This window comes from Canis aureus, chromosome 18, assembly GCF_053574225.1.
Source record: "Canis aureus isolate CA01 chromosome 18, VMU_Caureus_v.1.0, whole genome shotgun sequence".
NCBI lineage: Eukaryota > Metazoa > Chordata > Mammalia > Carnivora > Canidae > Canis > Canis aureus.
This window is the reverse complement of record NC_135628.1, coordinates 26,272,634-26,298,261: the sequence shown is the minus strand read 5'-3', so window position 1 is coordinate 26,298,261 and position 25,628 is coordinate 26,272,634. Positions and strand designations below refer to the sequence as shown.

At 36.8% G+C, this 25,628-nt stretch overlaps 1 protein-coding gene and 1 long non-coding RNA gene across 16 annotated transcripts in view; one reads left to right on the top strand and one right to left on the bottom strand.

Annotated features, from left to right (window-relative positions):
• The window catches only part of ABCB5 (ATP binding cassette subfamily B member 5), a 154,631-nt gene that overhangs the window by 124,567 nt on the left and 4,436 nt on the right, over positions 1-25,628 (top strand). For 8 of the 15 annotated variants that reach the window (XM_077856581.1, XM_077856577.1, XM_077856576.1 and 5 more), the window contains 5 exons: positions 1,763-1,863; positions 2,907-3,047; positions 15,267-15,423; positions 17,786-17,983; positions 21,680-21,886. In XM_077856581.1, coding sequence (XP_077712707.1) covers positions 1,763-1,863; positions 2,907-3,047; positions 15,267-15,423; positions 17,786-17,983; positions 21,680-21,886 — 804 coding nt within the window. Of the gene's footprint in view, positions 1-1,762; positions 1,864-2,906; positions 3,048-15,266; positions 15,424-17,785; positions 17,984-21,679; positions 21,887-24,782; positions 24,874-25,628 lie in introns of those variants that run through there. The other 7 variants (XM_077856584.1, XM_077856579.1, XR_013356749.1 and 4 more) reach the window with 6 other exon arrangements.
• LOC144288775 (uncharacterized) overlaps positions 8,841-25,628 on the bottom strand; it is a 43,962-nt gene continuing 27,174 nt past the window's right edge. Inside the window, exon 3 of the long non-coding RNA XR_013356775.1 lies at positions 8,841-10,564. This is a non-coding gene — a long non-coding RNA (uncharacterized LOC144288775). The remainder of the gene's footprint in view (positions 10,565-25,628) is intronic.

The window sequence follows — 25,628 nt, the reverse complement described above, 5'->3', positions numbered from 1 at the left end:
CAGGTCTCCAGGATCCCACCCTGGGCTGAAGGTGGCACTAAACCACTGAGCCACCAGGGCTGCCCCATATCCTGAGCTTTAGTTGTATATGTGTCCTTCGATTTTTCCTTTCGGGATTATTTGAATAACCCCTGATTATACATCAGTAAGTCTAATCAAACAAATAATCTGTGTCTTTCTTATTGGCTTTTAATGTATTTACTAAACACCAAAACTTAGAATAGGGACCAATAAAATATATTCATTCTTCTTCTGTTGCACATATAAATTTGAACAAATCGTCAAATGTTTCATTTTTCAGACTTAAAATAGCCATATTAGTTTTTTGATTTTTTACAGAAGACTATTTTCTAGGATTCTATGTTGATATTAGTCTTTTCTCCATTGTGAAAAATGATCACAAAGATTTTTTTGGCTCATTTTTTTCCTCAAGGTTTCAGCATTTTTACCCATTTTTCTTGCATACTACAGCATATGCAAGAAATGCTGCATTTGCAAATGGAGGGTTCTTTGGGCTTACTTTGAAATTAATGAGAATTTAGAACAACTCAAAGTCAAAACTGAGAGCAGAATCCAGGTGTCCTGCCCACTATCCAGAAATCTGGTTCTCTTCTGTAACACAAGTCATTTTTTAAATAACACTAGATGTCCACCTAGGTCTTCTTCTGTCCCACATTCTACTCTGCCATTATAGAAATAGAATGTGAAAGCAGCAAGTTTATCTTTCAAGTCAACATGTGTTCTCATGTCCAACAAGTTACTCTAAGCCAAAAGTCTCCTCTGTTTTGGATCCCATGTGATTGTTCCTTCTTTTTCAAAAATCATAGAAATATGGAAAAGCATTGGGGGGCCTTGGTGGCTCAGTCAGTTAAGTGGCTGACTCCTGATTTCAGCTCAGGTGATAATATTGAGGTGTTGGGACTGAGTCCCAAGTCAGGCTCCATACTCAGTAGGGAATCTGCATAATGATTCTTTCTCTCCCTTTCCCTTTGCCCCCTTCCCTCTGCTCATGTACTCTCTCTTGCTCTCTCCCTCTCATTCTGTCTCTAAAATAAATTAATTAATTTTAAAGATTTTTCTTTTTGTTAGCGACAGAGAGAGACACAGAGACATAGGCAAAGGGAGAAGCAGGTTCTCTGCAGGAGCCTGATGTGGGACTCGATCCTGGACCCTGGGATCACGCCCTGAGTCAAAGGCAGATGCTCAACCTCTGAGCCACCCAGGCATCCCTCATTAACCATATTTAAATTAAATATCTTCTTAAGTTCACAGATATCAAAAAGAAACAACTATAACATATAGCATTTAATAGCCATACCCATATTACTTTTCTGCAGTGTTCTGAGTTTTTGGTTGCTATTTGCATTGCTGTGCTGAATCAAATAATTATTTATTCGATTCTGTCTACTGTTTTCTTGAATTATCTCATAATTTCTTTGCATAATTGCATATGAACATAATGCTAATGTTTGATCTCTCTGCCTATGGAACCAGTTTAACTAGAAATTCAGTGAAGACTCCAAAGGAACTGAATTTAGATCAGTGGGTTGAATCTTTTCAAAAGAAATTTTCCTTAAGCCTAGTATCCTAAAATGTTATTTTCCTATCTTGTTTTTGGGAAAGAAAAAAAGAAGCTAAGAAAACTTGTCAGAAAAACTTAATACTATTCTTTATATGCCCCCAGTATAAGTGACCGGAATTCACAACCAGAGTTTAACTGTTACTAATTTTATTTCTTTATTTTATTGTCCTATTTTATAAGATAGCAACTGAAGCTGTGGAAAACATTCGGACTATAGTGTCATTAACAAGAGAAAAAGCCTTTGAACAAACATATGAGGAGACACTTCAGGCACAGCACAGGTGATTGTAAATTCATACTGACTTCATTAACTAACTATAGTTGTCCCTGTAAAGGCAGTCTTCTTGGAGACTCCAGTGGTTTGACAGACGATTTGTTTGCTCTGGAATCTTTCCTAATAATGGCGCATCATAATTTCTCATATGACTTCACCAAGAGGAGACTAGAAAAGGAACTGAGAGCAAGCACATGTAGAATATTTTAGTCCTTTCACATTGCTATGAATTACTATGAACTATGCACAGTTTCATTATTTTCCTGAAACAAAATTGAGGAAGTAACATATTCAAGAAAGAAAGTAAGTATATATATATATACTTTATATATATAACAAATGCTGGGCAGCCCGGGTGGCTCAGCGGTGTTTAGTACCTCCCTTCAGCTCAGGGCAGGATCCTGGAGACCTGGGATCAAGTCCCACGTCGGGCTCCCTGCATGGAGCCTGCTTCTCCCTCCGCCTGTGTCTCTGCCTCTCTCTGTGTGTCTCTCAAAATAAAATCTTAAAAAAAAAAAAAAAAAAAAAATATATATATATATATATATATATATATATATATCATCATTCCTCTTAATTTTAAACTAGTCCTCATCACATTTACTTAGTGATACTATCTGTATTTATCAGAGAGATAGCTTTGTACTCTTTTACATTCATGCTTGTGGTTGGTACCACTTTTTAATTTCCACTATTTATTATGTTAGTGAAAGGTTACAATAGAAAATATTTCTAAATACTTCAAAACCAAATCTCTTCAAGTCTTTGATAAGCCGTTCATTCACAGACTTTGTCCATTCATTTGAAAGCAGAGGCAACTTCGTTACACTGAACTACAGAGTATATAACTATAGAGAGAATAATTATATTGCCTATTTTCTCTATAATAATTCTCATTTTAAAAAATTCACTTTCATTCTTAGAAAAATGTATATCCCTTAAATGATTCCATTAGATATTAGTCTTCTGTATTCATTACTCTACATTTATTAAAATCAACTTGCTATACTAAATAACGTCCCATTACTTAGTAAATTTTGTGCATTTCAGAAATACTTTGAAGAAAGCACAGATCTTTGGAAGTTGCTATGCATTCAGCCATGCTTTTCTATATTTTGCCTATGCAATGGGGTTTCGATTTGGAGCCTATTTAATTCAAGCTGGACGAGTAACCCCAGAGGGCATATTCGTGTAAGTTGCACAAATATTTAAATCCTGTAAATGGGTTAAGTACTTAAATTAACCAGAAAGATGCCTACTTTATGCTTCATCTATCATTTAAATCACATATATGGAAAATACATGTTGGGAAAATTTTTAAATATTTTGTTATTTAATATCTCTTAGTGCAGTCTTACCTAGTAAACTGATACTAATATAGTATTAGGTAGTCTGAGTTAAACTTGCAAATGAATTTCTCCCTACTTCAGTTTACTAGAATGTAGGAATGTAGGAATAAAATATGCCTTCTTGTCATCCATTCCTTCAAGAATTTGTAAGACTTCATGGAACTCTCAGGGTGGAGATGGCATTATCAACTAAGACTGTACATTAGTGAGGTTGAGTTCTTTACTAAGCAAAGAAAAGTCACATTTGAAATTGATCATGGCATTCCAATGAGGCTGCCTCTTCCCAAGTCACTTGTTTGAGCTTCCATTTTGGAATTTTGTTCACATAGTTACAAGTTGCTTTACTTTCTAGGAACACCTAACTTCAACTTCCGAAATTAGAAAAATTGATTTTGAGTGTTAATTCTGAACTTCCTAAGTCTCCCTAAAATGACAGAACGTTGCTAATCTGTATCATAAATGTCACTGCTAAATATTTAGAGCTAGAGAAATCTATACAATATTTGACTCCAAAAATAATGTTATGTTTTTTTACAAGCCCACCAAAACATATACATCAAAGCAAGGATCAGCCTCTTCAGAATACTGACTTGGGAGATTACACCTGTTCCAAACATGCTGCCACTTGGCAAAATATGTTGGGAACTGCCCTTTGTTGTTTGCCTCCCAAGACTCGGGCACATTTTTTTAAATTCCTCCATGATGGTACATATTTATATTTTGAGGATATATTCAATTTGAGGAAATGAGAAATAGTCATTTGAAGCCAGGGCACCTGGGTGGCTCAGTCAGTTGAGCATCTGCTTTTGGTGCAGGTCGTGATCCTGGATTTCTGGGAAATAGCCCCACATTGGGCTCCCTGCTCGGTAGAGAGTCTGCTCTCTCTCCCTTTGCCCTCTCCCCCACTTGTCCTCTCTGTCTCTCAGATAAATAAAAATAAATATAATCTTGTTTTTTAAAAAAGTCATTTGAAGCCAAATAATTTCAGAATAACTTGCAATAATTTTTGGTTTCTATTCATGTGATTATGCATTTATTTATTTATCAAATATTAACTGAGTTCCTAGGAATTTTTTTTGCTAGGCATTCAGAAGTAAATAGACTACAGTTCACCAACCCAGTATTCCTGAATCTTACCTGACTATAAGTCCCCTTAGCAGTTTTCTGGAAGCAGATTTCCAGAAATAAAATGGAATATCTGTATTCAAAATCACAACAGAAATTGTAAGCTCATTGTTCTGGGTTCTCCTACAGCTTAAAATAGTGTACAATATTGCCTGTATGAACACATAAACCACAATATGACATTTAGTGGTGGGCCTCATTCTGATTACACAGACTAATTTACTTAGATTAACAAGAAACCAAATATAGAATCATTTATAGCAATTTATTCAGCTCATCAGTCTGCACTAAATTAGCAAGTTTTTCCCTTGGTCTTATGTGATACAAGCAATCACAAGCTTTAAAGTTGGTTGTATTCCAAAAGTTTGTTTGCAAGCCAAATGTTTGACTCAGAACATATTTTCCTCATTTTGCTCTGAACTTTCTGCAGCCATCTTTAAATCCCTAGGGTCTCAGTTCTTCAGGGTTATTTGTCTTTAGTATTAGTAGAAGGCAAGCCAATTAAATATATTCATATTAATGTAGGATGTCTGATGATTTTATCAATTCTCACAAAATAATTCTCATATTTAAAAACCATTGTAGGGACACCTGGGTGGCTCAGTCGGTTAAGTATCTGACTTGGTTTCAGCTCAGGTCCTGATCTCATGCCTTGTGAGATGGAGCCCTGTGTGGCATGGGGCTCCACACCCAGTGGGAGTCTGCTTGGATATTTTCTCCCTCTGCCCCTTACTCCACTCAGATACTCACTCTCTCTCATATAATTAAATAAATCTTTAAAAAAAAATTTAAAAAATAAATACATTTTAAAAAGTTATAAACCAAATTATTTTCTAATGGGTTTACCTGAAAGTGGCATAACAAAGCAGTCAATAGGGAACTACCCTGGGGCACCTAAGTGACTCAGCCGTGAAACATCCGACTCTTGATTTTAGCTCAGGTTATTCAGGGTCTTGAGATCAAGCCCTATGTCAGGCTCCAAGCTAAGCACGGAGTCTGCTTAAAATAATCCCTCTGCCCCTCCCTGCTCATGCTCTCGCTCTATCAAAAAGAGATAGAGAGAGAGAGAACCACCTCATCTTTCCATCACCAAACTCACCAGGACACCACATGGTCTACCATGCCTGCCATCTCTGTGGAAGAAATAATTGTCCCTATTTACGATGAGTTCCAGCAATTTCCAGCAATCATCTCTTCACACTAGTTTTTCTGTCACTATCTTTTTGCTTTATAATCATCTGTCCTAAGAAAGAAATCTGTCTCATGTCCCTGAGTCTCCTTCTACCTACTTTCAGTGGCTCTTCGCTCTCCTTTGCAGCAAAACAAATTCCAGAGTTGCCTCTTTTGGTTCTCTGGACCTTCTCATCTCCACAATCTCTCCTAAATTCATTCCAGTTAAGTCTTGGTTCCTATCATGCCACTTCTTAACAAAGTTTCCACTGTCCCCCATTTCACCCACCCAGAGAGTCATCCACTGCTCATTCTCCCATTTACCTAATCTGACCTCTCAGCAGCATTTGACACTCTCCTTCCTGAAACATTTTCTTCTCTAGATTTTTCTTCTTTGTCATTGGCTCTTCGTCCTCTGTTTCCTTGACTGGCTCCTATTTTTCTGTCAGACCTCCACATGTTGGAGTGCTTTAGAGTGCTCAGCATTCTTCATCTACACATTGACATTACTGATGTCATCCAGTCTGATAGTTTTAAATATCATCTGCGTCCTGATAATCCTCTTCTGTGTTATTTCCAACTCTGACATGTTTATCGAGCTGTCTGCTAGGCATCTCACTTGGATATCTAATAATATCTTAATATGTCCAAAACAGAACTCAAGGGTTTTTTCTTCCCAAAGGTTCTTTCTCTTCCCCAACATTTCCCTATCTTAGTAAATAGTACCACCATCCATTCATTTGCTCATCCCAAAAGTTGGGCTTTTCTTGCTTTCACCTACCACTTATGGCAAGTCCTGAGAGCTCTAACTCCAAAATACTTCTCACCATCTCCACCCAAGTTACCCTCACCCTTACCTCCTTGCCTATCTTTTTTTTTCCCTTAAGATTTTATTTATTTATTTATTCATGAGAGACACACAGAGAGAGAGAGAGAGAGGCAGAGACATAGGCAGAAGGAGAAGCAGGCTTCCCATGGGAGCCCAATGTGGGACTTGATCCCAGGACCCTGGGATCATGACCTGAACCAAAGGCAGATGCTCAACCACTGAGCCACCAGGGATCCTCTCCTTTTTTTTTTTTCCTCCTTGCCTATCTTAACTGGCCCACCAAAGCAATCTGCTCACTGATGTCCCTGTGTTTATTCTTGCTTCCCTATAATCCATTCTCCACATAGTAGGTAGGCTTACCTTTTAAAACACAAATTTGATTCCATCAATTTATTGAAATATTGTAATGACTTCCCATTGAAATTTAAATAAAGCCAAATTCCCTACTTTAACCTGAAAGTCCTACAGATTGGGCCTCCGCCTTCTTGTCTACCTTCACTCACCACTCATTTTTGTAAACTGCTTGTTAGCCCCACACTTGCCTTTTCTGTCATTGAAGTCCCCATATCTGTGCCTTTACACTTGGCTTTTCCAAACTCTGCCCGAATTCTTACCATCCTGCCCTCTGCTGGTAAACCCACTCCTTAGAGAGATTTTTGCTAAAGCAGTCTCCTTACCCATCCTCCTTATCACTCTCTATCCCATTACCATGTTTTATTTAATGTATAGCACTTAGCACTACATGAGATCATCTTTTTTTGTTGCCTTATTTATTGAGTGCATACACTCTAAGCTCCATAGGGGCAAGGTTTAGGCTGTTTTGGTCACTGATGTTTCCCTAGAGCCAAAAACAAAAGCTTGGAGCATAGCAGGCACACCATAAATATTTATTGAATAAATGAATGAATGAATGAATGAATGAATGAATGAATAAAAAATAAAGAGGAAGATTTGGATTGGTGCATAATTAGGCAGTCCAGTTTTTCCTGGAAATGTGCTTCCAGAATCAACACATTAGTTGGGTTTTTCACAAATTTCTATTTTTCTTTCCTTCTACATTCATACCTCTAATACCAGGTGTTCTGGCAGAAGGACTGGGTCTAAGTCCAGGACAACCATTTATATAAAAATAGGATGTTTATAATTGGGAGCCTGCTTCTCTACTGAGATTTGTTTAGTTTAAAACTAAGCAAAAAGGGCACCTGGGTGGCTCAGTGGTTGAGCATCTGCCTTCAGCTCAGGTCATGACCTAGGGCTCCTGGGATAGAGTCCCACATCAAGCTTCCATAGGGAGCCTGCTTCTCCCTCTGCCTGTGTCTCTGCCTCTCTCTCTGCCTCTCTCGTGAATAAATAAGTAAAATAGTTAAAAAAAAAAAAAACTAAGCAAAGAATTTTCTTAGTTAAAGAATGATGCAGCCTAAAAATCATGCTAATTACAATCATGCCTATAATTGACATCATTCTATTTCATACAATAATCACTATAACAGCAAAATGGATTGAGTCCTTACTCAGTATTAGAGATTTGTAATGTATTATCTACTTAATACTCTCAACTACTATGTGCAACATGATTCCCAGTTTACGGATGGGGAAAATTAAGACTCCAAACTCAGGGCGCCTGGATTACTCGGAAGAGCCTGCGACTCACGGTCTCAGGATTGTGAGTTCAAGCCCCATGTTGGGTGTAGAGATTACTTAAATAAAAATTTAAAACAAGGGATGCCTGGGTGGCTCACTTGGTTGAGTGTCTGCCTTGGGCTCAGGGCATGATCCCTGGGTCCAGGATTGAGTCCCACATCAGTCTCCTTGCATGGAGCCTGCTTCCTATAGCTAGGTCTCTGCCTCTCTCTCTCTCTCTCTCTCAATTTCTATGTCTCTCATGAATGAATGAATGAATGAATGAATGAATAAATAAATAAATAAAAATCTTTTTAAAAATAAAAAATTTAAAAACAAAGCAAAAAAACTCAAGACTCAAGTTACCTAACTTGCCCACAGTCCACAATTCAAGATGCCAGAGGCTTTAACAGATTTTTTTATTATTATTGTCATTATGGTTATTATTGTTACTAGTTCTGTAGAAAGTGTTTATAGAATCTTCTGTAAAATTATTTTTCTAAGTCTTTCTTAAGAATTTCCATAAACAGAACAAGTAACTTGCTTAGTTATTTTATGACCCTAAAATATAGGGGAATTGAAAGGCCCCAATACAAAACTCCTCCTACTACTAACCTATGACACTTCTTGAATCTCTTTTCATTAAATTCATTAAAAAAGGGTCATTTCTGAAGACATAAGCATTTTTAGCTGTCAGAACATATGTAGGACTATTAATATAAGGGCAGTGGTTAATGAACAGTATCACATGGGTATTTCCTAGTACCCTGAAAAAAAGGAAGAAATAGGAAGCTGTCAGAGCTAGAGTCACTGGCATCATTTTTTATTTGAGTTTCAATCAACCAGACTACAGACAAAGTAGGGATACCCATACTTTTATAGTATGGACAAAGGAGAGTCTCTGGGAAATAGGAATACAGGGCTGTGCAAAATGTGAATACATGGGATTTGTTGCCAACACGACAGTCTCCAGCCTTCTTAGAGACCCACTGTAGCCCCCAGTTACCATTACTGTGTTACAGTTGTCCCTTAGACACTCTAAATTATACCTGGCCTTGTAGACACTGTGCCTTCCAGAATCCAGGGTGACAGACGGCTTTCTATCTAATCAACTAATTGAATGGAAGAAGTTTACAAAGAAAACTTCCTCTTATTAGAACCCTCCTCAGATAGAAAGAACTTTGTGCTATTCTCTCATCAGTGGTTTCCCAACTTAACAATCAAGGAGCTGGTTAAAAGTGCAGATACCCAGGTCTCACCTCACATATTTAGCCCAGAGATTTGTAGATTTGAGATAGGGCCAGGAATCTACATTTTAGCAAACATCTAGATTATTCTGAGGCACAGACTCTGAGGATCACACTTTGGGAACTATAAACATAGGGACTAAATGTCAGGCAGCTCTCCATACCTGCTTAAAACCTTAGAGTTTTCTTTTGGCCCCTACCAGAAACTTTCCTAGAATTATATAAAAATTGGTGAAATCATATTTTAATTTATTGTTTAAAAAATATTTTATTCAGTCAAATAAATGTGAACATATTTTCATGATTTATAGCCACAGGAATGGGCAAGCTGTCTTTGTCAGAAATGACAGTGTGCCTTGGGAAAGGAAAATGCACAATTTTAACAGCAGAATCCTTTGATGTGCTCATAATATTAGTTTATCAGCAAGGCTACTATCAGCCTTAGCTTTTTCCTTTTTTAAAAACACATATATTTCTGGTAATAACTGTCTTCATCCTTCTCTGTTACTATAGGAGTTTCTCTGAGATAAGCATTTTAAAAAGGTGATAACATTTTCATTCTGCTGGCTTGCAGCACTGAATAGGCATTTAGAAAATCTCTTGTTTAGGTTTTCACACACCTATGTATAGTAAAACTCTCCCCCTCTGCCTCTGTTAGCCCTGACAACACGTTTGATGTATACTATAAATGTACAGATTTTGAAAAATACAAAATAAGTTTACTTTCTCCTGTATGATTTTCCATTAGCACTTTTAGGTTAGATTCTAGCTGACTTGCCTTTTGCAATATAGCTCAGAAACCATTAGTGTCCAAGTAGAGGTTTCTGTAACTTTCCATACCTCGACTTCAAAACTTCCCTCTGTCTCTGTCTCTTCTTTGCTATACGTGTTAGCAGGAAACAGATAGGTACAGCAACCTACAGTTCAGTAATAATAAAAGCCACAATTTTGAAAACTTGCTGAAAAGCAGAATCAGGCATTTTATGTGTTGTGGCCTTGTCCTCCAATAATCCAAATAAAGTTCTTGACAAGAAATCCTTTGGACTTTGAATATTAAATGTGATTATCAAAAAAAATAAATAAATAAATGTGATTATCGGCCATATGGTAATCAACATAAGTAGGTTTTCAATGAATATTAATAGTTGGTTGGTGTCTTCAAATAGTAAGGGATAGGAGACAAGCTAGGCCTCCACCACCATCTTTGCTGTGGAAGGCCAAGCAGCCATGGAAGAACTGTGTGTGTCATTATTATAATTGGAAGAATAGCCTTAATTAGCCAAAACAAGGAAAACAGGAAAGTTTTCTTTCAGTGTTCACTGCCATGGTAGCCGCCCAACTTGTGCCCAGCTCCTCCTCAGGGATTATCTAGAAGAGAAGACAAGATAAGGAGAGTAGATAAGAGTGATCAACCACTGAAGGGATCTAAAGGAGACAAATCAAAGCAGATTTGATTATCTAGAGCCCTCTGAAGATTCTAAAATGGAAAACAAGTAGTAACAAGCCCCAACATGCAGGGAAAGACAGTTCAGGCCAGCGTTCCCCTGGAAGGAACAGCATATAATGGAAAGTATAGTGAACAAGATTCAGGTCCCAGCCCTACAGGTTTATAACTGTAATCATGGACAGACTGCTTAATTTCTCAGAGCTAGAGTCTCTTCATTTGTTAAAAGGGGGATCCCTGGGTGGTGCAGCGGTTTGGCGCCTGCCTTTGGCCCAGGGCGTGATCTCGGAGACCCGAGATCGAATCCCACATCAGGCTCCTGGTGCATGGAGCCTGATTCTCCCTCTGCCTGTGTCTCTGCCTCCCTCTCTTTCTCTCTGTAACTATCATAAATAAATAAAAATTAAAAAAAAATAAATAAATAAAGTTAACATTTGTTAAAAGGGTTGAGAGTTCCTGTCCTATTTATCTCTTAGGTGATCTAGTGGTATCATGTATATGAAAACATTCTCTAAAACCCAAACTACCAAATAAATATAAGTTGTGTATTTTCTCTCTTCCATGTATTGAGGAAGGGACTTAAGTGGGGAAGGAAAGAATCTTTGGAGTGTTATATGGATGGATGTTAGGGGCAAAGAGTATGAGTATGGATATAATTATAATGACCACCTCTGTAAGAAAAAATATTCTGCTTTCCAGTCAAAAAGAAGAAACTTTCTGAGTACAGGCATCAGAAGTTGTGATTTGACCTGGTGTCCTGATGTGTCTCTACAGAAATGTGAGAGCTTATGTGTCAACAAAAAGTGTCTCATTAGCTTTCAGTTCTATGAGAGTAATAACAATAATTTAAGCATTTGTTGAGCAGTGTGCTAAGACTTTATTATATTTTTTTAAAGATTTTATTTATTTATTCATGAGAGACACAGAGAGAGAGAGACAGGCAGAGGGAGAAGCAGGCTCCATGCAGGGAGCCTGATGTGGGACTCGATCCCAGGTCTCCAGGATCAGGCCCTGGGCTGAAAGCAGTGCTAAACTGCTGAACCACCCGGGCTGCCCCAGCATTTTATATTATTAATGTATTTAATTCTCACAACAGTGCTATAAGATGAAGATAGTCCTGTTATCTCTTGTTTGCCAATAAGGAAACAGAAGCACAGAGAACATGTCCAAGGTCACACAGCTAGTAAATAAATAGTGGAGTTTGGATGTAGTCCTGGTGATCTGGCTTTAGAGCCCAGACTCTGAAACCCCACCACATAGTATACTTACTCTTAGAGCAAGTCACCAAAGGTACACAAACTGGGTATGGAGGCAAGATTGTCATCATATCCTCACTACAATTATTCTTTCAAGCATGTCCAAGCGATGAGGAAATCCCCTTGCCCATCATTGCTGCTGAAATCAAACTGGAATTTTACAAAGATTAAGGAGAGACAAATAGATTTGAACCAATAACTACGCAGGGTATTCCTATTTGGATAAATTGTGTTAAAATTAGGATTATTCATTCCTGTACTTTTTTGCATTATTCCTAAACAAAGAATCTTTGTAAAATTCTAGTTTGATTTCAGCAGCAATGATGGGCAAGGGGATTTCCCCATTGCTTGGACATGCTTGAAAGAATCATTGTAGTGAGAATATGATGACAATGGCCCCATGAACCCATCGAGAAACCATAAGACTAGAGAAATAGAAGCCTCGCACCTGAAAATCCTTCCCAGACCTCTTCTTCAACCCTGGCCAACCCACAAAGTGGCAATATTGTTTGTTGTGCAATAAACAGATTTTGAGTAAAGTTGAATTGCAGTTTAGTTTATTCTAGCTAATTGGGCCAGAGTCAGCTAGGGCACATTCTGTAGCAGACCAGCACTTGCCTGTCTTTATACAGAACCTGCCTGGGGAAAAACTATATAGGAGATTAAAGTCCCTGACTCAGGGCAGCCCTGGTGGCTCTGAGGTTTAGTGCCGCCTTCGGTCCAGGGCGTGATCCTGGTGACCTGGGATTGAGTCCCACGTCGGGCTCCCTGCATGGAGCCTGCTTCTCCCTCTGCCTGTGTCTCTGCCTCTGTGTGGTGTGTGTGTGTGTGTGTGTGTGTGTGTGTCTCATGAATAAATAAATAAAATGTTTAAAAAAATAAATAAATAAAGTCCCTGACTCAACCTCCAGATAGTTCCTTCACCACAAAATTGGGTTCCTCAGTATAATCCTCATCAACATCAACCCCCTTCTGGACCTCCCCTCCCCTCAACACATACACAATAAAGACAGCATCGGAGTTTTAGCTAGTACTCTCCCTTCTCTACTGAAATTTTCCTTCCTCTAATGTGCATCCTTCAGGTCATTTATCTCTCACAGATACAAGTTCCAAATGGAAGGTCCTACTCCCCTTCTCAGTAAACTTCCATTTTAAGAGGATCTAACAGGGGCACCTGGGTGGCTCAGTGGATTGAGTGTCCGACTCCTCATTTCTGCTCAGGTCATGATCTCAGGGTCATGGGATCAAGGTCTGAGGTTGGGTTCCACGCTGAGCACAGAGTCAGCTTGAGATTCCTCTCTCCTCCCTCTGTTCCTCCCCCTGCGTGTTCTCTCTCTCTCTCTCTCTTTCTCTCTCTCTGAAATAAATAAAACCTTACAAGAAAAAAAAAAAAAAAAAGAGGGACCTAACGAAGACATTGCCCTCTGTATATTTACCCTTAATGCTTAAATTGACTTTTGTGGTGGAAATTTTAGGACAGATAGATATTTTGCATGTCTGAAATTAGAGGCAAAAGGTATTTTCTCTCTTGTTCTGAGAAGCCTCAATCCCTGTGGGACTAGAATCCAATCCCATCTCACCTGCTTACTCTTGGATCAGACTGAGGCTTAAGTCTGATTCAATCAGATTTTTTCCTTGAATTAAAAAAAAAGACCAAAAACTTTGATATGTTACCTAAACTCCGTAATCACTTCTGATATATATAACTGAATATTAAGTATTTTGAGTGGTGTTTTGAGGTTTAAACAATTTCCATAAATATGAGTACTAAAAATGCCTTGGCATTACAGAACTAATGGCTACTGTAAGCATCAGACATCCAAGTAAACTAGTTTTTATATTTTATACTGTGCTTGACCTTTGAAAAGACAACAAGACTCAGGATCTGAGGTTTAGGTCACTGAAGAGATTGCATCAACATCCACCCATTGGTAGGTTACATCTCCAAAGAAATTCACAAGGAGACCAGAACATGTTTATCTTGCTGTGATCCAGCACTGCAAACAAGCAACTGGGTTCTGTGATGTCCTTTTACTCACCAGTGAGGAGAGAGGGGATAGCAGATGAGCAAAATAGGTGAAGGGGACTATGAGATACAAACTTCAAGTTATAAAAGAAATCAGCCACTGGGATATAAAGTACAACATAGAGGATATAGTCATAATATTAAAATAACTTTATATGGGGACAGATGTAACTAGACTTAAAATGGTGATTATTTTATAATGTATTAAAAAATGTTGAATCACTATGCTGCACCCCTAAAACTAATGTAATATTGTAGGTCAACTATACTTCAATAATAAATAAATATTGCTCCTGGAACTTGTCCATTCTTAGCTGAATTATACTTTTAGTTCTGCTGGGTGGATACATTTGTTATTCTATTAAAATATTTCCATGGCTAAAATGAAAATGAGAGAAAAATATTTGCCCATGGCCACATGATATGCCACATATCTGTGAATATTCTGTATGCTTCCAGACATCATTTTCATACTTGCTATATTATAATTGAAACATGTTTTGAAACTGAGATTATAATTTGTAGAGCAAACCTAAAAGATCAAAGCTCTTCTTCCAGGCTTGCTAAGGCATATTTTAGTCAGATTTTGTTTCGAGGACCTTAACAAAGTACAATCTCTGTGCTTTGCTCTCTTTAAATCATGTAGCACTTCAGGCAGATAACCAATCATCTGGTATCAACTGTCTGTTCTAACTACATTATATGCAAAAAAAAGGGGAAAAAAACCCATTCACATCTCCTGTGTAAATTCAGATCTCACTCCTGGAGACTCATTCTTCCCATTGTCAGTTGAGTTCTCTGTCAAATCTCCAAGCAAGTGAGCCTTATATCAAGATGGCTAAGAAGTTTTATATTCACTAGTTAGGGCCTTTGATCTTTGTCTCTAATTGGAGAGAAATGTTTAAGATTACCTGAGCTCCAAAGGTTATTTTGGTGTATAGCGCTAGGGATGATCACTGTGTGGTGGAAAATTACAAAAGAGCTATCACTGGGGCTCCTGGGTGGCTTAGTCAGTGTCCGACTCTTGATTTGGGCTCAGGTCATGATCTCAGGGTCATAGGATCAAGCCCCATGTCAGACTCTGCACTCACCGGGGAATCTGCTTGAGATTTCTCTCCCTCTGCCGCTCTCCCTGCTCACACTCACACTCACACTCACTCTCTTTCTCTTTCTAAAATAAAGTAAAACCAAACAAAAGAGAGATCATTATTGGGGCTTCAACATTACTGGTGGCATCTGGACCAAAAGGCTATTTATTTTCCTGTGCCTGCCTTTTCCTTTATGTTTTTAGAGTTCTGTTGTTTGAAAATGAACCTAAGATTCAAATATTTTATCTTTTGGTAGAATTTTTACCGCAATTGCATATGGAGCTATGGCCATTGGAGAAACACTTGTTTTGGCACCTGAATATTCGAGAGCCAAATCTGGGGCTGCACATCTGTTTGCTTTGCTGGAAAAGAAACCAACTATAGACAGCTACAGTCAAGAAGGGAAAAAAACAGTAAGCATAACTATGATTTTAAATGTCTACATTATTAATTATACATGTGCATGTTCTCTATATAGAGACTTAAATGAAGGCATTACTTGATAACTTTGCAAAACATAGTGCTATAAAGAATTAAAAACATGTATAAAATAACTGTATGGCTACAAAGGGAGAAGAGGGTCTTGCCTTAAGCAAATTTTCACCTCTGCAACTAAAACATATACATATTTTATATTTAAAAATATACTTCAAGTTTATTTGCCTGATGCCTTGAAAATGTTCTTGAACAAAGAATTGATTTATATATTTAATTTTATTTAGACAGCCAAAACTTTATTTAGTCTTAAAGGAAGATTTGCATTAGAGTTAATTCATTTTTTTCTCTGATAATATATACAAAGTGAATAATGCTTGCTGTTGCATACAGCATATTTTATGGAAAATATATCTGCAATCATTAGAGGGAAAAAAAGAAACTATATTTATTAAGCTCACACAGACACACATACTTAGCCAAAACTCTAAAAGACCATGAATATTAAAAGAGAAATAATAGTAAGATTGTATAATTTTCAAAACAAGCCTTTTAATAGTATCTTATACATTAAATATATATTCAATTTTAAGACTTTCTGAAGAGTTTAAATTTAAAAGTAAGAATAGCCAACAGGTATATGAATAGCCAATAGGTATATACTTAAAAGAAATTTTTCAGTTAAAATTATTTCCCTGCTGATTTTAATAGTAGATTTATGATAGCTTAAAATAGTACATTATCTCTAAAGCTACATAATTATTAAAAGGAAGGCCAGTCATTAGTTACAGAAATAAAAATATCTTGAAATCCTCAGAATACTCAAAGATGCATCATAGTCAAAAATAAGATTTTGTACTTGTCTTTTAGAAAGTAAAGGATGTAGAAAACTTTAAAAAAAAAAACTTAGGATTAAAAAAATCTTAGGATTTAGATGTGTAATAACGTTGCTACTCATTTCTTTCAGAACAGTACAGTATGATGGATTGAGTATCTTTTATAAATGTCTTCATAGAATTACATTACATGGCATGGAATATGGAAATGTTTCTTATAAAGACTAAAATTAATTTATTTAATCATTTTATTTAACATACTAATACTTCTAAATGTCACTCCCTGTGCTTTTAAAAATCAAGATCTAGTAAAACAAAACTGGCAAATGTTGGTCATTATTGAAGCTGGGAGATAATCCATTACATCTTTCTCTCTACTTTTGTAGATGCTTGAAATTTTCCATAATAAAATGTCTAAAATAGTAAAAATAGTTTTTAAAATGTATTAAAATCTAGAAGTATAAAATCTCTCTATGCCTTTCCCAAAGGCACAAGGTGTACTCAAAAACAATGCACTCCTCATTATTCTGTAGTTTCCAGGTTTATTTTGTTAAACATTTCTGCATAAATAATATTCATTTCAAGGAAAAGCAGAAAGCACTGAAAAAGCTAAATGTAAGCAACTATGGCACTTAACATGTTGGCATATATTTTTAACATTTCTTTCTTTTGACAACAGAGTATCATTATCAAACATTTTTTGATGCTCTCGCTCTTGTCCCCTACTTCTACCTTCTGCCTGTATGCTTGGTTCAGAATATGCTGAGCATGACTATTGAAACTGCCTATTTAAAATACAACTGAATGAGAGCAAACAAACATGAAGTTCAAAAGAACCCAAAATCTTAGAACCATATATATAAAGGGAAAGTTAATCATTCAGTGATAGTTCTGGAAATCCTTTATAAACATCCCTGTTATAGATAAGTATTGATTTATGAATTATCAAAAGAGATTGAAAAATAGAAAAATAAACTTTTAGACATCACTGCCAAATAATGATCAACTGAAAACAAAGATAAGCCCAAATTCAAAGCGTAATGTATATTAACTGTAAAACCTGGCCCAACTTACAAAAATAATAATAAACTCTACATATGGTTTGTGAGGACCAGGTATTCTGAATTAAGCAATAAAGGTCTGTAAAACAGAAACTAAAGGTTTAAAAATATATACAATTATTCAAAACATTTGGTCAAATAGCTAATCTGCAGATTGGACTATGTCTCGGTAGTGAAGCCAGAGGAAACCAGTGCTTTTTAGGAATTTAGGAAACCAGTGCTTCATTCATCCAGTAAGGAAGACAAGAAGTACAGATATAGAAATCTAAACAAAAGTGACAGAAATGATCATGCAGTCAGCAGCTCTATAGAGAGGAATACTGTTTAAAATAAAATGGTTGTGGAAACATGCATAATTTTCAGGAAGCATTCGGCCAATGTGCTATAATGTGCTATAATCTTTTTAAGTTATCATTCTAAACCCTGCCAACTTTCTTTCCCAGGATACATGTGAAGGGAATATAGAGTTTCGAGAGGTCTTTTTTTCCTATCCATGTCGCCAGGATGTTCTCATCCTTTGTGGCTTATCCCTCAGTATTGAGAAAGGAAAGACAGTAGCGTTTGTTGGGAGCAGTGGCTGTGGAAAAAGCACTTCTATCCGACTTCTACAGAGATTTTATGACCCTGTGAAAGGACAAGTGGTAAGACTGATTTTAAATACAGCTTATCTAGGTTTTAGTGATGTTATTCTTAACATCATTCCCTTGGGCTTAATCATCCTTACTGGTTTGAATAGGGCAAACTGTGCAGTAGTTAAAAAAAAAAAAAAAAAAAAAAACCTCTCTCCTTTAACTAAGTGGACAAGCAAACCCATAACAAAAATGATGGATAGGACTTTGAGGCTAAATACAAAGACTCAAAAATTCTTCAGTCATGATACTGGCAGTAATTTTTATCTTAAATTGAAGACAACACAAACAAATAGATATTCCATGTTCATGGATTGGAAGAACAAATACTGTTAAAATGTCTATACTACCAAAAACAATCTATGAATTTAATGCAATCTCTATCAAAATAGCAACAACATTTTTCACAAAACTATAATAAACAATCCTAAAATTTGTCTGGAACCACAAAAGACCCTGAATAGCCAAAACAGTCTTGAAAAAGAAAAGCAAAGCTGGAGGCATCACAATTCCAGATTTTAAATTATATTACAAAGCTGTAATAATCAAAACAGTATGGTACTGGCACAAAAACAGACACATAGATCAATAGAACATAATACAGAGTCCAGAAATAAAGCCACACTTATATGGACAACTAATCTTTGACAAAAGAGGAAAGAATATACAATAAGGAAAAGACAGTCTCTTCAATAAAGGTGCTAGGAAAACTGGACAGTTAAATGCTAAAGGATGAAAGTGGACCACTTTCTGGCATCATAGATAAAATAATTGAAAACAGATTAAGTACATACATGTGAGACCTGAAACTGTAACAGTCCTAGAAGAGAACACAGGCAGTAATTTCTCTGACATTGGCTATAGCAATATTTTTAGATATGTCTCCTAAGGTAAGGGAAATGAAAGCAAAAATAAACTATGGAGACTACATCAAGATAAGCTTTTGCACAGGGAAGAAAACATCAACAAAATAAAAAGGCAACCTACTGAATGGGAGAAGATATTTGCAAATGATATATCCAATAAAGGGTTAATATCCAAAATAAATACTTTCTACAACTCAACACCAAAAAAAAAAAAAAAAAAAAAAAAATTCAATAAAAATTCAATTTAAAAATGGGCAAAGGACCTGAAAGATACTTTTCCAAAGAATACATACAGATGGCCAACAGACACAGAGAAAATGCTCAACATCACTTATAATCATGGAAATGTAAATCAAAACCACAATGAAATATCACCTTACACCTATCAGAATGATTAGAATAAAAAAGACAAGAAATAACAAATGTTGGCAAGAATGTGGAGGAAAAGGAACCCTCATGCGCTCTTGGTAAGGATGTAAATTTATACAGGCACTGTGGAAAACAGTATGGAAGTTCTTCAAAAAACTATAAATAGAAATATCATATGATCCAATAATTCCACTAGTGGACATTTACCCGAAGAAAACAAAAACACTAATTGAAAAGATATACGCACCACTATGTATATTGCCCCAGTACTTAGAATACCAAGATATGGAAGCAAACTATGTGTTCATTGATAGGTAAATGGATAAGGAAGATGTGGTACATATATGCAATGAAGTATTTACTCAGCCATTAAAAAGGATGACATCTTCCCATTTGTAACAACATTTATGGACCTAGAAGGTATTATACTAAGTGAAATAAGTCTGACTAAGAAAGACAAATACCATATTATTTCATTATTTGTGTAATCTAAAAAACAAAACAAATGAATTAACAAGCAAAAAGCAGAATTAGACCTATAAACACAGAGGAACAAACTGATAGTAGCCAGAGGGAAAGGGGGAATGGGAAGAATGAATGAAGGGAGTGAGTAGAAGATAGAAGCTTCCAGTTATGGAATATTCGAGTAAGTCACAAGAATAAAGGGCACAGCATAGGGAATATGGCCTGTACTATTGTAATAGCCATGAAATGTGAGAGATGGTAGCTACATAGTGGTGTGCATAGCATAATGAAACACTAGAACATAGTGTTATGGATACATAGCATAATGGATCACTATGTTGTACCCCTGAAACTAATGAAACATTGTGTGTCAACTACACTCAGATTGTTTTAAAAATGTAAAAAAAAAAAAAAATTTAAAGTCTACAAATTAGAAACTTTAAAAAAGAAAAAAGAAATTTTGATCTTATAAAACATGGAATTATTTTAAAATACAGGTGTTAGAAGAGGGGTCTAATATCTGTATCTGGGCTCTTTATTTTGTTCTGTTTAAGGCAGAGATAAGTTTCCACCCTGATTCAGGCTTCCTACTTTTTTACCCCCCAACTCTCAAAATTTTATGCATGGTTAAAACTTATCTGAATCAGCTGCATCCTGATCTCAAAAAATAAAAATAAAAAAAAAATAATGCAACCTCTCTCCTTAGAATTCCAAAGACTTTTTCTCACCTAGCACCTTTCGTACTCTTCCTTATATTCAGGTTTTCAATTATTCTCTCCCCTCAACAAGCAGCACACAGCTTCCTGTTCTGTCTCCCCCCTCCCCACAAAAAAATCCTTTTGAAAGTCAAACACTGTCATATCAGTCCTCATTCTTCTGCATTTTGCAGGGTTTCTTTCCCATCACCGATTCTCAATGACTATTTGCAAAATAAAATGATCCAGAATGGCTCCCTTGTTACCAGTGATAGCACTGAGTTAACAATGAATCCAGAATTAGATAACAGTCATCTATTTGCACATAACATAGCACATCCCCTCCATTAAACCCTCCAATGATTTCCTACTGCAGTTAAAATAAAACAGAGTCCATACCATCAATCATGGTTGTTCATGATCTAGTCCCTGCCTCTCTCTCCTATTACTCCCCACCTGTATACTGTGTGTAAAACTCAGTGGCTTCTTTGTGTTCTTTAAACTCATTTGTGGCCTTTGTTCCCGCTGTTCCCCTACTTGGAATTTTCTTGCTCTAACCTCTTTGCTGACTCCTTTTTATCATTCAAGTCTCAATCTAAATGCTACTTCCTAAAGTAGGGCTTCTTAGATTACTCTGTATAACATAATGCATTCATTCACCTGCTTCCCACATTCTCCCTACATCCTCAGTCACTCTCTATCCCATTATCCTGACTTCATGGAATTTTCTTTTTTGAGTTGATTACTTGTTAGTGTGTTTATTGCCTGCCTGTCTCCGCTAGACTATAAGCTGCAGAAAGGCAAGAGCTTTGTTGTGCTTACCATTTCCCTGGTACCTGAAGAGTCCCCATCAGCTAGTAGGTATGCTCATCACATTGCCAGCTGAATGTTGTTGTATGTTCATGTAAATAAGTATGGCTATGTACAAAACGACTCTATATATGGACTATGACATCAGTCTATACCTTCTATCTCTGGACTTTAATAAGTAGGCTTCTAATACAGAGCAGTTGCTCATTTTCCTTCTGACTTCAGCACAGAGCACCAGGCTTTACTCTAGATTCCAGGCAAGTCTTTAGAATATGTAGTCATTCATAGAAATGTCAAGTAAGTTTAGGAGTTGGCATTTTAATCACTTACACTCTGCTTCTATACAACGTGATTTACAATCCATCCTTGGGTAGTATTTTACTGTGAGGAGGCTTGAATTCCTACTCTTCTTGTTATAATCTGTATAGGTTTGAATATAGTGAACTGTAATATGATACAGTTATTGGATCTTCACATACCATTCTCCATTCCGCTTTTGGCAGCTATTTGATGGTGTGGATGCAAAGGAATTGAATGTACAATGGCTCCGTTCCCAAATAGCAATCGTTTCTCAAGAGCCTGTACTCTTCAACTGTAGCATTGCCGACAACATTGCCTATGGTGATAACAGCCGTGTTGTGTCATTAGATGAAATAAAAGAAGTAGCAAAAGCAGCAAATATCCATTCTTTTATTGAGGATCTCCCTAAGGTAAGAAAAATATCTGAAATCTTGAATTACAAAGCTGCCAAGTAATCCTACATAGTTGTTTTTATGTGCTACTTGAATTATACAATTTATTTATTGCTAGCATCTAATATAGGTAAAAAGCGAAGACTGAGATTTTTTGTGACTAGATTTTCCAAGACCAAACTGTATTAATGTTTACTGAATTCACTTTCTGATTTTGATTCTTTGCTTTTTATCTACTCATGTCTACACCATCATCATCCCTCCACCCCTGTACCACTCCAGTAGCATTTTAGTCTATCTTCCTACTTCCAATCTGCCCCTTTATAATCCTTCTTCTTCACAGTAACTAGGGGAATCTTTTAAAAACATAAATCATATTCTGTCCCTTCCTGCTTAAAACTTCCTAATGACATCCCTTTGCATTTACAACAAAGTCCAAATTTCCTGTGTGGCTGGCAAAGCTTTCTGTGATATGGTCCTGCTTGTTTCTCCAGCTCCTTCCTCATGATATGATCATTCTGCTCCAGCAACACTGTCCTCTATCTCTTGAGCACACGAAGCTTTTCCCTTCCTCAGAACATTTACACTTGCAAAAAAAAAAAAAAGAACATTTACACTTGCTGTTTCTCCAGCCAAGACCTCCTTTCCTCTGGCTTTTTGCAGAGCCAGCTCCTTAATATTCAAGCTCCTTGAAATGCCATTTTGCAGAGACCCTCCCTGGCCACCTTACTTAGAAGAGTCCCTACCACTTTTGTCACCTACTACATAGTTTTCGATGTGCTTATCACTAAAATTACTCCAAGGGATTATTGACTTGTTTAGTGTCTCCTCTCCCCACTAGAGTGTTAGGTCCTTGCCTGCCATTTTTGTCACTTCTCTGAAATTGCTGTGACAGCTGACACAGAAAAGTTAAAAGTCTTGGCTAACTGTAGAAAAGGCTTTAGCATAGCAAGCATTAATACAAATCCAGAAGTGGTGTACAGAGATGGGTAATCATAACTTAAAGTGCTTACAATATCTGAGTGTTTATACCTGCATACACTGTCACACAAATAAAATTAAAATATATCTACTTTTAACTAGAAACAAACTTTTATGATGTGATTTTCTAGCTCACTTTAAAAGGAAATGCCAAAGTTTAATAACCATTAAACAATTAACCTAGTATCCTATTCTTTTGGGGAGAGTAATGGTCACCATACTGTCTAACTTTTTTTTCATACTAACTTTTATACTAGTAGATCTCCCCTCACCATCTCCTGTCCACACAAAATGGTGCCTGTAACTAAAAAGGAACCATTAACAAAAAATTTACCCTACTCTAGTAAGATTCTACAGTACTAACCATAATGAAAGGATTGACATATTTTTTTATGAACATTGTGACCCTGTGAATGTCTTCCAGTGGTAAGTCCCCTTTTTAAGCAAGGCACTCCTTGCATTATTAATTTGTGATCAGAGTGTTATCCACACAATCCTGGTAGGTTATTTTTTTCTTTAATTTATGTATGATAAAATGCTATCCATTTCATAGTTACACCATTCGACTCTTACTCTTTTTTTTTTATTATTTATTTATTTATTTATTTATTTATTTATTTATTTATTTATGATAGTCACACAGAGAGAGAGAGGCAGAGACACAGGCAGAGGGAGAAGCAGGCTCCATGCACCGGAAGCCCAATGTGGGATTCGATCCCGGGTCTCCAGGATCGCGCCCTGGGCCAAGGGCAAGCGCCAAACCGCTGAGCCACCCAGGGATCCCTTAAATTGTTTATTATCTTTCATTATTTTTGTTGTATTATTTCCCAATTTACCCAAAACTACATATTGCAGAGACTCAATGTGCTTTTTACAATAAACTTTGAGAACCAGGATGATGTTATTTCCCAAAAAGAAAGAAAAACTTGTTCTCAGTGTTTTTAAGTTTAACTTTAGTTTGACTTCATATCAGTTACCCAAAAAACTATATGTAGAACCATAAAGAAATCTAGTGTCAAAATATCATTTGGGCATAGGACATTAGACATCACATCTAGCAGCAATGTCAATGACCATTTGCAATGAGGAAAAGACAAGGAGGCGGGAGATAACTTAGAAGCTATTTCCAGTGTTATGAATGCCTGAATTAGTAATTATAAAGTGAAATAAAACAAGGAAAAGGATTTAAAAGATAATGGAAAAGTGGAATTGCCAACATGTGGCTCAAGATGTCTGTGAAAAGTGAGCAAGAAAGTATATGATACACTGGACAGCCTGCTGAAATAAAAACACACAGAGCATATGATAAGAATACAAAGGAAGGAATGACAAAAGTCTCTAGGAGCTCAGAGAAAATCACACAGAAGATGTTGTTTTAAACTGGGTCTTTTTTTTTTTTTTTTTTAGATTTTTATTTATTTATTAATGAGAGACAGAGAGAGAGAGGAAGGCAGAGAAACACAGGCTGAGGGAGAAGCAGGCTCCATGCAGGGAGCCTGACATGGGACTCAATTTGAGTCTCTAGGATCAGGCCCTGGGCCAAAGGCAGCGCTAAACTGCTGAGCTACCCGGGCTGCCCTTAAACTGGGTCTTAAAGAATGAGTAAGAGTTCCCCAGGCAGAGAGGGGGACAAATTCATACGTAGAAGACAGAATAAGCACATGGAAACATATACATGTAAAAGAGTTTCAGGTATTTGGAAGGAAATAAATTTAAAATCCTGATCATAAGGCATAAATTGGGGAAACTGAGAAGAGGCCAAAATATGAGCTAATTGTGACTAAATGTGAAGGTTCCAATATACTAGTCTAAGAAGCTTGGACTCTTATTGGAAATAGGAAACCTTCAGACATTTTTAAGCAAAGAAATAATGTGATTAGATTTTAAAGCAAAAAATTGCTACTGAAACTTAGCCTTTTGTTTGCTCATCCAGGAAGCACTGTGGCCTTTGTGGTGATGGCAGAGATTGGCATTAAAAGGACAAGTCGTGATGCTTTACAATATTCTGGATGAGAGCAATGCAGGTCCACATTTTCTGTTCCCCAGTTCCAATTTCCAAAAGCTGTTAAACTCCATCCCTTACAGACAAATTTTGTGTGTATGGTGCAAATTTATTTGGTGTCCAAAATGATGTGAAGCTATTTGTAGTCTTTATTAATCCTACTTAGAATGAATAATCAAATATTTCTGCACAAATATTCATATATTTGATTACCACTTACTTCCCCAGAATTTCTTTGGGGTGTTATTATAGATCACATATTAAGTATGTATAATATATAGTATATACAATTTATGGAATCTAAAGTCAAACAAGGGCACCTGGCTAGCTCAATTGGTAGAGCATGTGACTCAATGTCAGGGTTGTGAGTTCAAGCCCCACGATGATGCTAGAGAGCAGAAGAGAGGGGCAGAGCAGGAGAGAGAATCTTAAGCAGGCTCCATGCCAAGGACAGAATCCAACATGGTGCTCGATCTCCTGACCCTGAGACTATGACCAGAGCCGAAATCAGGAGTTAGATGCTTAACTAAGTTAGCCACCCAGGTGCCCCCCAAAACAGAATTCTTAAACAAATATAGCCCTAGAGATTTCTGGTAAGGTATTGTGGACCTGTCTGGCAACACAAACTCAGAGGGTCAAAAGCAAGACATCAACTTGGAGTATGCTAAGGGTAACACATCTATACTGTATTGCCATAGAGGTGACCCGCAGACATCCAGGAATATCCACCTAGGAGAGGAGTTGAAGCAACACCACCATGGTCTTGAGGATCATACT